The sequence below is a fragment of the Mastigoproctus giganteus genome, chromosome 1, assembly GCF_048544385.1.
Source record: "Mastigoproctus giganteus isolate SK-2022 chromosome 1, ASM4854438v1, whole genome shotgun sequence".
Taxonomy (NCBI): domain Eukaryota; kingdom Metazoa; phylum Arthropoda; class Arachnida; order Uropygi; family Thelyphonidae; genus Mastigoproctus; species Mastigoproctus giganteus.
The window spans coordinates 93195636-93208254 of NC_143575.1; the positions used below are offsets into that span (position 1 = coordinate 93195636).

The 12619-nt window shown below is 39.2% G+C and overlaps 1 protein-coding gene across 2 annotated transcripts in view; it reads right to left on the bottom strand.

The window, feature by feature from the left end:
* Positions 1-105, bottom strand: part of LOC150090994 (26S proteasome non-ATPase regulatory subunit 11-like) — a 158184-nt gene extending 158079 nt beyond the window's left edge. For both annotated transcript variants that reach the window (XR_016547367.1, XM_090380996.1), the window contains exon 1: positions 3-105. Coding sequence is in view for 1 of the 2 variants with exons in the window: in XM_090380996.1 (XP_090237122.1) it covers positions 3-90 (88 nt within the window). In the remaining variant the exon portion in view is untranslated. The remainder of the gene's footprint in view (positions 1-2) is intronic.
* Between the last annotated feature and the right edge of the window lie 12514 nt (positions 106-12619).

Consider the following 12619-nt stretch of genomic DNA (forward strand, 5'->3'; position numbering starts at 1 on the left):
ACCTAACTTATTCAACATATCAATCCCCATTTGATTATCGAAATGTGGAAGAGTTTCAGTCCTCTCCAAAACTGCTGCAGCCGCCGCCATGATACTTGCTTGCAACGACACAGTTGACAAGAAGCATGGAACAATTCCCTGCTAAGCAACCAAAATAACCTGCAGATATTAAAACATAAAAATAATTAAAAATGTTCCTTCAAACTGTATGTTCAAAAACACTTCGAAAAAAATATGTTCTGTTTGTTTCATAACCATATGAATGGAACAAAATATTTTTTCATCTTCGAGTTACTCGAGCAATTGACTAAAACACCCAGGGGTTCACCACCAGTTAACAGTGTACTCCGTAAATCTTTTGAAGGACAGCCCAACTTTTTTATATTTATTTATTTATTAACTACATATTTTTGACCAATAGATCGGAAAACCACGAATAGAAAACATTTAAAATATCGGAAAGGCGTACGAATTATAATGAATTTTAACAACTGAAATAGGAAAAATAGGACTTTTATATATTGCTAATTTGACATTTTCAAGCCGGACATTCGCAGGTAGAATTGGCATGTTGGCTTAATGTGTCGACTCGGCATTATGGAATTAGTTTCAGAATATGGGAACCATTTCAAAAAAAGAGCTGGCTAACGTCACCCGAGGATCAACAAGAACAGCCGCTATCTGGCTCTAACAGCAAGAACGAACTGGCTCTTGAGGCGTGTAGCAGAGTGATATCGTCACCGTTCCACCCAACACCGGGAGGAAAGGACCCGGATTCGAATCCCGTCTATGACGCGAGGAAATTTTATGGGCATTTTTTAACCCCATGGCTTAGTTAGTCGGTCTCAGGCGTAGATAGTAAGGTTTTACCCCACGGAACCCACGATTTTTCGTCCAGGAAAGCAGGCAAATCGACTAGAGAACATATGCAATACATATGGGTAGTTGAATTAACATTCTGGGTGACCTTAATAAATAATTAATTTTTTTAAATAGTTTAGCCCCATTTCTTGATTTCATGTTTTCAATCCAACTTTGTATTTTATTTTTTTTAAATTAATTTGTTTTAGTTTTGTTTTTAATACAGTCTAATTTTTAATTATATTTTTTCGATTTTTCAATATATAGTTTTGTTTCGATAAACGCTTGATTTTTATTTTATTGTATTAGTTTTCGATTGAAACAATATAGTTTTAGTATATTTAACCTCGACGCTCGTGACTCTACCTTCTCTAATAAGGTAGAGTCACGGTACAGAACTGTTTCTCACAGTATAGCTTGCTACGAATGGCTGACACCTCTCAGCGCCGGACCAAGGTATTTCGTGCCCCGGACAGAACGATTGTTTGGCGCCCTATAATAAGGATATACATACTGCCCTACCATTAATATGCGGACACCCCTCCATGGATGGGAAAAGAGGTCCTATGCATGCAACACGTCACAGAACCTGTTATAAATGGGCACACTGGGCTTCGAACAGACAATTACAAAAGTGGGCAGGCAAGATGACACGTTCAACAGAATTACCTGAACAGTTCAACAATATTGATCACCTCAAAAAATGCTAGATGCCGATTAACATGGTGTAAGGGGCTCGAATCCTGGACTGTAGAACAGTGCAAAACAGTCCTATGGACAGACGAATCGAGGATCGCACTCTACCAGTCCGATGCCAGTTCCTGGGTGTGGCGAATGGCAGGAGACCGGTTCCTTCCTGATTGCATCCTCCCAACAATGAAGTTTGGTGGAGGGAGTGTCATGGTATGTGGCTCCTTTCATAGTTTGGTTTGGGCCCATTAGTCCTTATCGCAAAACCATGAATGCTGTGCAATACCAGGACAACCTGGAAAATTATGCACTTCCAACAGTATGGCAATATTTCGGGGAAGACCCATACCGGTATCAGCAAGACAACACGCCATGCCATACTGCTCGGGTCGTAACAGAGTGGTTTTAGAACATGGGTGTGGAAAAGTTCGATTGGCCAGCCCAGAGTCTTGATTTGAATCCTATCGAGCATCTTTGGGATGTATTGGATCGTCGGGTACGTGCACATCGAGATCGCCCAAAGAACAAAGCCGAAGTGGTAGCTGTGCTAAAGGCTGAGTGGAAGAACATATCATCTGAAATTTACAAAAAGCTTGTTGAGAGAATTGCCGCGAAGATTGAACGCTGTCATAAAAGCAAAAGGTTTCACCACAAAAATGACACAATAAAAGCTCTTTTTTTGTCTAAAGGCAGGTGTCCGGATATTGATGGTAGGGCAGTATATATTTTTGCATCACTGTTCTTCTGTTTAAGATGACCCTTGAACAATGAAGCTCCGGTGTAAGAGCCTTAGTAGCACATACCTGAACCTGGCACTGACGCCTCTCTTAACAATTTGAACAATCTATATGCCAATGATATGGCACTTTTTCATTTTGGCATTATCCTGCAGAAAGGAATAACCTATTTGTTTCAGCAAGATAATACATATTGCCATATTGCTAGTGCTATTCGAGAATGGTTAATGGACAAAATGATTCATGGACGAGAATGGTGAATGGACAAAATGATTCATGGACGAGAATGGTGAATGCACAAAAGTTGGAATGGCTGGTGCAGAATACTATTTAAACCTTATAGAGCACTTATGGCATTTACAGAACGTGGGGTGAAAGCCAAACTACAACGTCCACGTCGGCAACACACATGGTCATAGTGATGAAGGAGGAACGGAGGACTATACCCGCTGCTGTCTATTGTCATTAGTGCCAACCCTACCCAGAACGATGAGTCATGTCGAACGGCTAAAGTTGAATTGACACTTTATTGAAGTAAGTTGCAGCGACATCAATGTAAAATCTATGTCCAGATACGGTTTGGAGAATAGTGTCTAAGCAAACATATAATGAAATTACGGGACTAAGACATGCAAAAGCTAAGTATGAAAAATGACTGGCGAGGAGAACTACGAACGGAAAATGAAGTTATACTCACATATGAATGCAAAAAAGCAGAGTAAAATCAATAGTTCTCTTGCGACATGCAACTGGTGTTATAAACGACAATCCAGTTAAACTGCCAGCTGAACTGAACAGGTATTTTGCGCTGTCTTTACTATTAAAATCACATTAATGACACAATGAAGGAAGTTGAACCGTTATAAAAATAAGTAACAATGATATCAGTGAGTGCCTATCTGAAAAGCTATTGAGGCAGAGAGAACCTTTTGTTCAGGTCTTTCTAATCCTGAACTAAAGGATGTTCAGGATTAGAAAGATCTGAGAATTAAGAATTCTCAGGTCTTTACACTCAGGTCAGTGTGTAGCAGAGACGGCAGGAAGAGATCATGGTACTGTATCTCTGATTTATCGGAAATATACGGTGATGCAGTCATTGTATATTTCCGATAAATCAGAGCTTTAAAACGAGACATCCTGGGAGAGAGAGAGAGAGAGAGAGAGAGAGAGAGAGAGAGATTTGATTGAAGTGTATTACGCATTGAGGAGATTGGTAAAATTAATGACGAAGTAATGTTTTTATGTGTACGTCAACAACCAGAGCACAAAACTGCAACATCTTAGATAGTTTACATTTGGCTGGCATGGTGTGTATGTTGGAATAAGTTGCTTGTAAGGATGAGGGTAGCTGAGCAAAGAGTTGGATAGGCAATTTTTGACTATGTAAATAATATGAGAGTTTTTTGTAGATGCAGAAACGATTGCTTCCTTGCATCATTATACGATTTTAGTATGAATACAGATATTGATACCATTATCCTCATAGTATTGAGGTATAGTGCTGCAGTTCTTTCATTTATTTTAAATAAATTTAAGCTTCAGAGTAAAGTAGCAAAGCAAAGAATCAGAACAGCAACAAAGTTTTGGCTAGAGTGAGGAGATGATTATATTGACAGCAGATCTCCTCCGTTGTTGTTACCCTCTTGGGTAACACAGTTGGTATGATCGCTATTCTTCCCACGCCAGGTGGAAAACACCCGAGTTCTAGTCCCGTCGATGACGTGAGGAATTTTTTTGGCCTTTTTCACAGCGTGGTTGAGTTCGCCGGTCTCAGGCGAAGGTAGCATGGCGTTTTTTGCCGGAAACTCGGGTTTTTCGTCCAGCAAACAGAAAATAGACCTCAGAACAAATGCAATTTACAGACCACGGAGAATTAGGCCTTAGTCGCTGATACTCCTAAAACCTTACTACAAACACCGGTTTTTTTTTGGTTTTTTTTTTTATAAGATGTTAAACGCATCAGCGACTTAGACCATATTGCACCGTATATAAAATGCATGTAAATTGAATGTGTTGTGTGGTGGATTGACTGTTTGCCGGACGAAAAACTGGACTTTCCGGGAGAAAAAACCACGTTAGCTTCGTCGGAGACCGACTAACTCAACCACGTTGTGAAAATAAAAATTCCTCGCGTCATTGACGGGATTCGAACTGAGGTCTTTTACACTAAGCGTAGTAATAATTAGCATTAGCATTAGCATTAGTAGAGGCACATGATGCAAGAAAGCAAGCTTATATACCATCTGCAAAAAAAAAAAAAAAACTTCCCATTTCACCCATCCATTCACTCCAAATGTTTGTCTAGTTCTGCCTTGAACTTATTTAAGTTGTTGACGTCCACTACAACAGATGGAAGTTTGTTCCAACTGTCCAACCACCCGCTGGCTAAAGGAAAATGTCTACACATCTATTCTACAATTGTCTTTCCTCAATTAGAATTTATATCTCATCAGGTGAGTAAACTGAGCAAGTGGAAAAATCCCACGTATAAGGCCTTGAATGGTTTGAGCTTGCTCAAACCATTCAAGGCCTTATACACCTCAATTAGATCACCTCGCAGGTGTCTAGTCTCCATATGTTGCAATTTTCAGAACTTAAACCTTTCTTGGTAACGCCAACCCTTTGTTCCACTCACCAATCTCGTTACCCTTCTCTGTACTTGTTCCACGATTTCTACTTCCTTCCTAAAATGAAGCCTCCATACCTGTATGCAGTTCAAGGTGTGGTCAGACCACACCTTGAGCACTACATGGCCTTATACTTATATATCAGAGAAGATTTTGAATATCCCTTGATATCAGGTATTGAACAATCAGGCATCCATCCTGGTGGTCAGTAGACAGCTTTTAATTAGAAAAGCTTTTATACAAATGAAATGTTTTTACTTGGGAGGGTAGAGAAATTTGCAATTAAACAGAGTTTGTAGATACATAAAAGTTTTTAAAAATTCTAGCATGTTTCTTGGTTATTGCCTCAGATGAATTCTCTACTGGAAAATCATCCAGGTAAATTGCATAACACAGTAAAATCCTGTTACAATGAAATTTTTCAGGGCACATGAATTATTTCAGTATCCCAAGAAGTTTTAAATGAAACAACAAAACACGTACTACTAAAACAAAAATATTTCAGAATCATCATTTTCAAAAAATCTCATATTTATAAAAAATACTATATCAAATAAAATTTTAATAATCCATACTTTCAGAAGTAGGCATGTAACATACCATTAACTTTGCACATATCAATAATACAAATTTTATTTTAATAATTAACATTTTTTTCACAAATTAATATCAAAAATTCAACTTCTTGGAAGGGGGGTTTATTTGATTGATCATTATTCTGTTAATTGATCTTTTTTTTTTTTTTTTTTTAGGAGCATTAGCAACTAAGGCCATATTGCTCCGGGATATGCGGTGGTCATTCCCTGACCTTTCTGCATCCTCCGTATTTGGCGGTGACGGGCTCGAACCTCTGTCTAATTAAAAAGCGTGTACTACGCACTGCTGTTCCTTCCCACCTGGCTACGGAGGCGCCTGTTAATGAACTGACAGACACCACACCACTACATCACGTAGCAGATCAAGTAATCCATCATCGAAATGACACAATTTTAAAGGAATTGATATAATAATGATATAATTTTAAAGGAACCACCTCAATGATGAACACAAAACTATTTATGGCTATGTTTCGGGAACATTGTTCCTTGTCTTCAGGCCTACGGAATGTACATGTACTTTATGCATTCATGCATTATATAAACATGACATGAATTAATTAAATTACAACCAAAAGTGTAATAATTATACTACAACTGCACATGTAAAGAACTATAGCATACTTATAATACATTTTAATGTAAACAGTCAAATATCATTATCAAATTGAAAACTTGTAAGACCCCACAGGCCTGAAGACAGGAAACAGTGAATTCCCGAAACACAGTCATAAACAGTAGTAGTAGTAAGGAGACGTGTGATGCAAGAAAGCAAATGTATGAGCTTATGTAGCATCAGCGAAAAAAAAACGAATTTCACTCATCCATTCCCTCTAAAGGTTTGTCCAGTTCCTCCTTGAATTTATTCAAGCTAGAAACTTCCGCAACGACAGATGGAAGTTTGTTCCACAAATTAACCACCCGCTGGCTAAAGGCAAATTGCCGCACTTCTGTTCTACAACTGTCTTTCCGCAAATTGAATTTATGCCCCATCAGGTTCGCGATCTGAGCATGCGAATGAATCCCACCAGAATTCAGCGTACTCAACCCATTCAAGGCCTTATAAACCTCAATCGGATGACCTCAGAGGTGCCTAATCTCCAGCCTCTGCAATTTGCCCCTTCATTCCCCTCACTAATATTGTTGCTCATCTCTGCACATGCTCAAGCAACTCTACATCCTTCCTAAAATGAGTACTCCAGACCAGTACGCAGTACTCAAAGCGTAGCCTGACCATTGCTTTATACGAAGAGATAATTACCTCCTTTTCCCTACTAGCAAAATTCCTGTATATCACCGACAATACCGCATGACCAGCTCTAGCAGCCTGTCTGCATTGCTCAGAAAAATTCATATCTGACTGCACAATTACTCCCAGATCGTTTTCAATTTCTACCACCCTAAGTGTAGTACCACACAGTTTTTACGTTTCTATTTTATTTTACGTGTGGTATTTTTACCCATATCCAATGTTAAACTTCAGTTGCCACTTCTCAGCCCATCTGCCCAATTTTTTTTCCAGATCCTGTTGCAGTAGCACACTGCTATTACGGTCATTAACATCCCTGCCAACCTTTGTATCATCTGCAAACTTCAACATTAAGCCTGATATACTTTCATCAATATCATTGATAAATATACAAAAACAACAGTGGGGCCCAACACCGAACCGTGGGGGACTCCACTAATAACATTAGCCCACGAAGACCAGCGATTGCAATTCTCTGTCTTCTCTCACTCAACCACCCTTTTATTCATTATAGCAATTACCTTTAATACCATACTGCTCCAATTTGTACAGTAGTCTTTCACGAACAAATGTTTTCCTGAAATCCAAGTATAATGGTGATTATATCAATCATTTTCCACGAAAGCTTCTCCCCTGAGATCGAAATTCTCTGGAAATTTAACCAGGCATGATAGGAGGGGTACACGAGAGTCTCATATGATGAGTCTTGGTAACCAGTTCGGCCATGGAGAGATTGTGCAACGCACACCAGGTACAATTTTCTCAACACTTTTCATCAAGAAAGAATGTTTATAGATATAGGATACTTTAATGGGCTGAAATTACACTCAGTGATCACTGAATTATGACCACCTACCTAATACTTCGTAGGTCCTCCTTTTGCCCTCTGTACAGCAGCTATCCAACATGGCATTGATTCAACAAGATGTCGGAAGTGTTCGTGAGGTATGGCCAACCAAGCTGTGTGTAATGCGGTCAGCAATGCAGGTATGGAGGTGATGGGCGTATCCAGACGCTTGATATACCTTTCCGCAGTGTCCCACAAGTGCTCTATGGGATTGATGTCGGGGGGGGGAGTTCGGCGGCCAATCGATATGCTGGAAGTCAGAACTGTGTTCCTCAAACCATTCCTGCACAACAAGTGCCCAATGGCTCGGCACATTGTCGTATTGGAAGACACCATCGCCATTCGGGAAAAAGTGTAACATAGCGGGGTGTACACAGTCAGCAAGCAGTTGACGATAGCGGAGACCACTGACACGTTGTTCCACCTGCACCAGGGGTCCAAGTTCCTGCCAGTGAAACATGCCCCACACCATACAACCGCCTCCACTGGCCTGTACTTTTGATACCATGCATGAAGGATCAAGAGCCTCATGTTGATGACGCAAAATCCGTACACGACCACCCACGGTGAGCAGTAAATAACGTGACTCATCCGACCAGCACACCTTCTTCCAGTCTTCTAACGTCCAACTTGCATGCTCTTTGCACCAGGCAAGTCTTTTACGCCGATGAACCTTGGTTAGGAGATGTCGTAGGGGTCGTCTGCTGGTATAGCCCATAAGTGCGAGCGTGCGACGCATGGTCATGCCAGATATTGTTTCGGGTTGGCCCATGTTGTATTCGGTAGTTAACTCTTCAACAGTGCTGTGACTGTTGACCTGTACGAGTCGTTTGTTGTTGTTGTGTGTTTTTCTGTACGAGTCGTCGGACTCGGCGCTCACCTATAACATCAACCTTTCGCTGACCGTTGCAATTTTGCCGTCGGGTCGTTCTTTGACCATTTTGACGCCAGTCCTGGTACACTTTAACTACGGCGGCTCTCGAACACCCCACCAGTTCAGTCGTTTGGGAAATCGAGGCACCATCTCGTCGAGCACCCCAATCTGTCCTTTATCAAAGTCCGATAAATCCTTCCTTTTACCCATCACATTCGGAATTTTACTACGTACTTCAGTACGTAGTAAAATTCCGAGCGTAGTAAAATACCACTGACATTTTATCTATGCTACGTAGTTCGACTAACTCTGCACTCTCGTATCTCACGTGGTCAACGGGTCGCATTCAGTTTTCATAGGGGTGGTCATAATTCAATAATCACTCAGTGTATATTGTTAAAGGAGACCTACAAGAAGAATATACAAGTTTGTTGGGGAGGTGCGCACCCAATAATTTAATGGCACCCATAAGCAGAGACAAAATAGTGACTCTTATAATGCTTCTTCTTGGAAAGGGGACTGCAAGGTCCCCATGGAACCAGAAATTTTATGCGCTGTGTTAGAATTACTAGGACTGCAAATAGACATATTATTATTGCTCATACATGAGCTCTTCTGAGATAGAGGACAAAGAATTAAAATATGGTGAATGCAATATGTACAGATAGGACACTAATTCAATTTTATTGTATGCAGTCCCAAGACAAAGAGAACCTTTATTAGACAAGAAGAGTGGGGGAAAGTTTATGCTTTTATTAAGAAGCATGGGGATTACAAAATAGCACACTCAATAACCCACTAATTTTAAGAAAAGTGAGTCAGTTTCTGAGTCGGACTAACCAATAAGTTTGTGAAAAATACCTATAAAAATTCCTCGCATCATTGACGGATTCGAATTCAGGTCTTTTCCAAACTTTAATAATCAAGTGTGGGGTAGGACGGTGATTACACAAACTGTGCTACCCACGAGGGCTTAGGAGTTAGGGTGTACAGACTGCTGAAAAAAAATTAGTACAATTTGGATATTATTACGAACTCTAGGTTATTAAACAGGGATATGATTTTTCTGAATTCGATAATTCTTCGATGGTTCATCATTTTTCTTTTTTATTAGTTATAAAAAATTATTTTGAAATGGGCCCCTATTTGGTTTGCCAACTGGAACACATTTCTTTGATCTGCCACTACCAACAGCCATCAGAAAGTTTAAGCTTTACCATGGCAGTACATGCCGCTGCCTATAAGTTGAATCTTTCTCACAGCAGTGCACAAAAAAATCTTATATTAGAAATACCCACCCACGACAACCTCATCCACCCATACGTAATTGAATAAATTAATAAATATGAAATTTTAGCAACAAATAAATTATATCAAGATATTAATTAAATTAAGTAAGTAAGTGATTAAATTCAAGTAGTAAGTAAGCAAATTATCAAATGCAAGAGTGCGAAATAAATTAAACAAATTTCAACATTTGTTTTGGCCAGCCAATGCTGTTATCATAGGACTAAAGGAGACGTGGTTCCATCCACATTTAGACAGCGAAAAATTTCATTAATAGCATTAGTAGTGGCAAATGATACAAGAAAGCAAGTTTATACAGCAAATACAGCAAGGCCAAAAATGATAATAATAATAAATAAATAACACTTCCCATATCACCAGTCCATCCCCTCCAACAGTTTGTTTAATTCCTCCTTGAATTTCTTCAAATTACCCAATTCTACAACACCAGACAGAAATATTGTCCCAATAATCGGTCATCTGCTATCTAAAAAGCAAATTATCGTACCTATTACAAACATAATTTTAAATTTATGTCACCTTTTATGCTATCTGAACAAAGAGTTAGGATGTATCAACATTCAGCTTAGTCATTCCATTTAAATCCTTGAACGTCTCAGCCAGATCTCTCTCAGGTGCCTAGTCTCCAGACGTTGCAGTTTGCAGAACTATAGCTTTTCTTCCTAAGGATATTCTTTTTCAAACTGTCAGCTTCAACTACCTGCCCTCGCAGGTAATTGAGACTGACAGTTTGAATAAACCCAAAGGTCAATTGGATAGTTACTAGTATGAGGAGGGCAGCACATAATTTGTGTTTTTTTATCTACTTGGGGTGGTTTTTTTTTCCAGTGCAGCAAAAGCCTGTGGCTTCCTTGCACTATATGGAGAATACTATTTCAATTACTTTTGTTCTCCCCACAAATGTCGTTGTTCTTTTCTGCACCCTTTCCAAGAGATCCGCATCCTTCCTAAAATTAAGTTTCCAGTCCTGTATGCAGCAATCAAGATACGGCCTAACCATTCCCTTATATAACGGGACAATCACCTCCTTATACCTGTAGGCAAAATTCTTGCATCTAATTGACAAAACCCGATGATCTACCCACGAAACCAGTCTACACTGCTCAAAGAAATTCATGACTGACTGGATAATTAACAGCTCTTTTAAATTTTCACTACCATCGGTGTTGTACCATACAATTGGAAAGTTATCTGGGATTGCTGCTACCCCTTACGCAGTACTGTTAATTTTTGAATGTGAACTTGAATTGCCATTTCTCAGTGCGTAGGCCTAATTTAGCATTCGTAGTGGTAAATTATGCTAAAAACGAATCTTATACAGCAACCACCAAAAAAAAAAAACACTTTCTGTATCACCTTGTATATCCGCTTTAATCGTTTGCTTAATTATTACTTTGAATTTATTCAAATGACCCACTTCTACAACACCAGATAGAAGTTTGTTCCAACAATCAACTACCCGCTGGCTAGAGTAAAACTTCAGTTTAGTCTGCAACCATCCTTTCTAAATTTAAATTTATTCCACCATGTGCATTGTCTGGGCAGGAAGGATGCTATCAGTATTTAGCTTAATATATTCAAAGCCTTTAACACCTTAATCATGCCTCCTCGCAGATGTTTGGTATCTTGACGATTCAATTTACAGAATTGAAGCTTATCTTGGTAAGAGTACCCTTTTTGCCCCTAACTAATCTTGTTGCCCTTCTCTGCAACGAGATTAGTGAGAGGAACAAAAGGATGGAAAAGGCGGAAAAGTAATAGAAAGAGCAGGAGAAGTGGTTGACGAGTTGAATAGGTACTTGTGCAACGATCTTTACAGTTGAACACCCATTCGAACTACAAGGAATAAGCGACAAGGAGTCAGACTTCTGTAAATTAAATGATATATGAATTTCAGAAAAGTGTATATATAGGAAAAACTATTACAGCTGAAAGAAGGTAAAATTCAGTAGCTGACGGTATACATTGAGGTATAATAAATAAGGCTGTATATTACTACATCATCCCGTTAGGAATGTTAATGAAAGCATTATTAAACTTCAATCTAGGGATCTCCGTAGATTGAAGAAGCAAAGAAGGTGAGAAAGATATTGACGGGCAAACAGAGACCAGTAGGTTTGACTTCAGTGGTCGGAAAGTCATGGTCTGTGGTTTTGGATACAATACGAGATCATCGAGATAGAACTGTATCCTTAATATCACAGCATGGGTTTGTAAGGGAAAATCTTGGCCAATTTTTTTTTTTTTTTTAATTATCATAACGAAGTCGTGAAACAGTTGGACACAAGAAACAACTTTGACATTATACCTTGATTCAGCAAAGCTTTTGATGTGGTTCCCCATGATCTGGTGATATATAAACTGCAGTAAGTTGAAATTACCGATACGATCCTTCATTGGATCAATGGCTGGCTGTAAGCTAGGAGACAGACAGTATTTATATATGGACGTGTCTCGGGATGGATCGGTGTACCAAGTGGAGTTCCTCAGGGATTAGCGTTGTGGAGACTTCTGTTTCTTGTCTTTCTCATTCATGAAGGAAGCAGGGGAAGTTGTCACTTTAATGATCATCAAAATGACTTAAATCGGTCTCACACATGATCTCGAAAATGGCAACTGAACTTTTAATGCTACTAATGTAACGTTTTGCATTTTGGGAACAGAAGTCCCAGAGATACAAGTCAGGGGAGTGTAATCAAAGTGCTTCAGAACGATAAAAACTTAAGGGTTACGAACTTACGATTCAGTTAGACATGAAATTTTCTACGCAGCATAAACAAGTAGTCAGAAAAGCATATGGTTTCGAGTCTAATGATATATAGGACTTCAG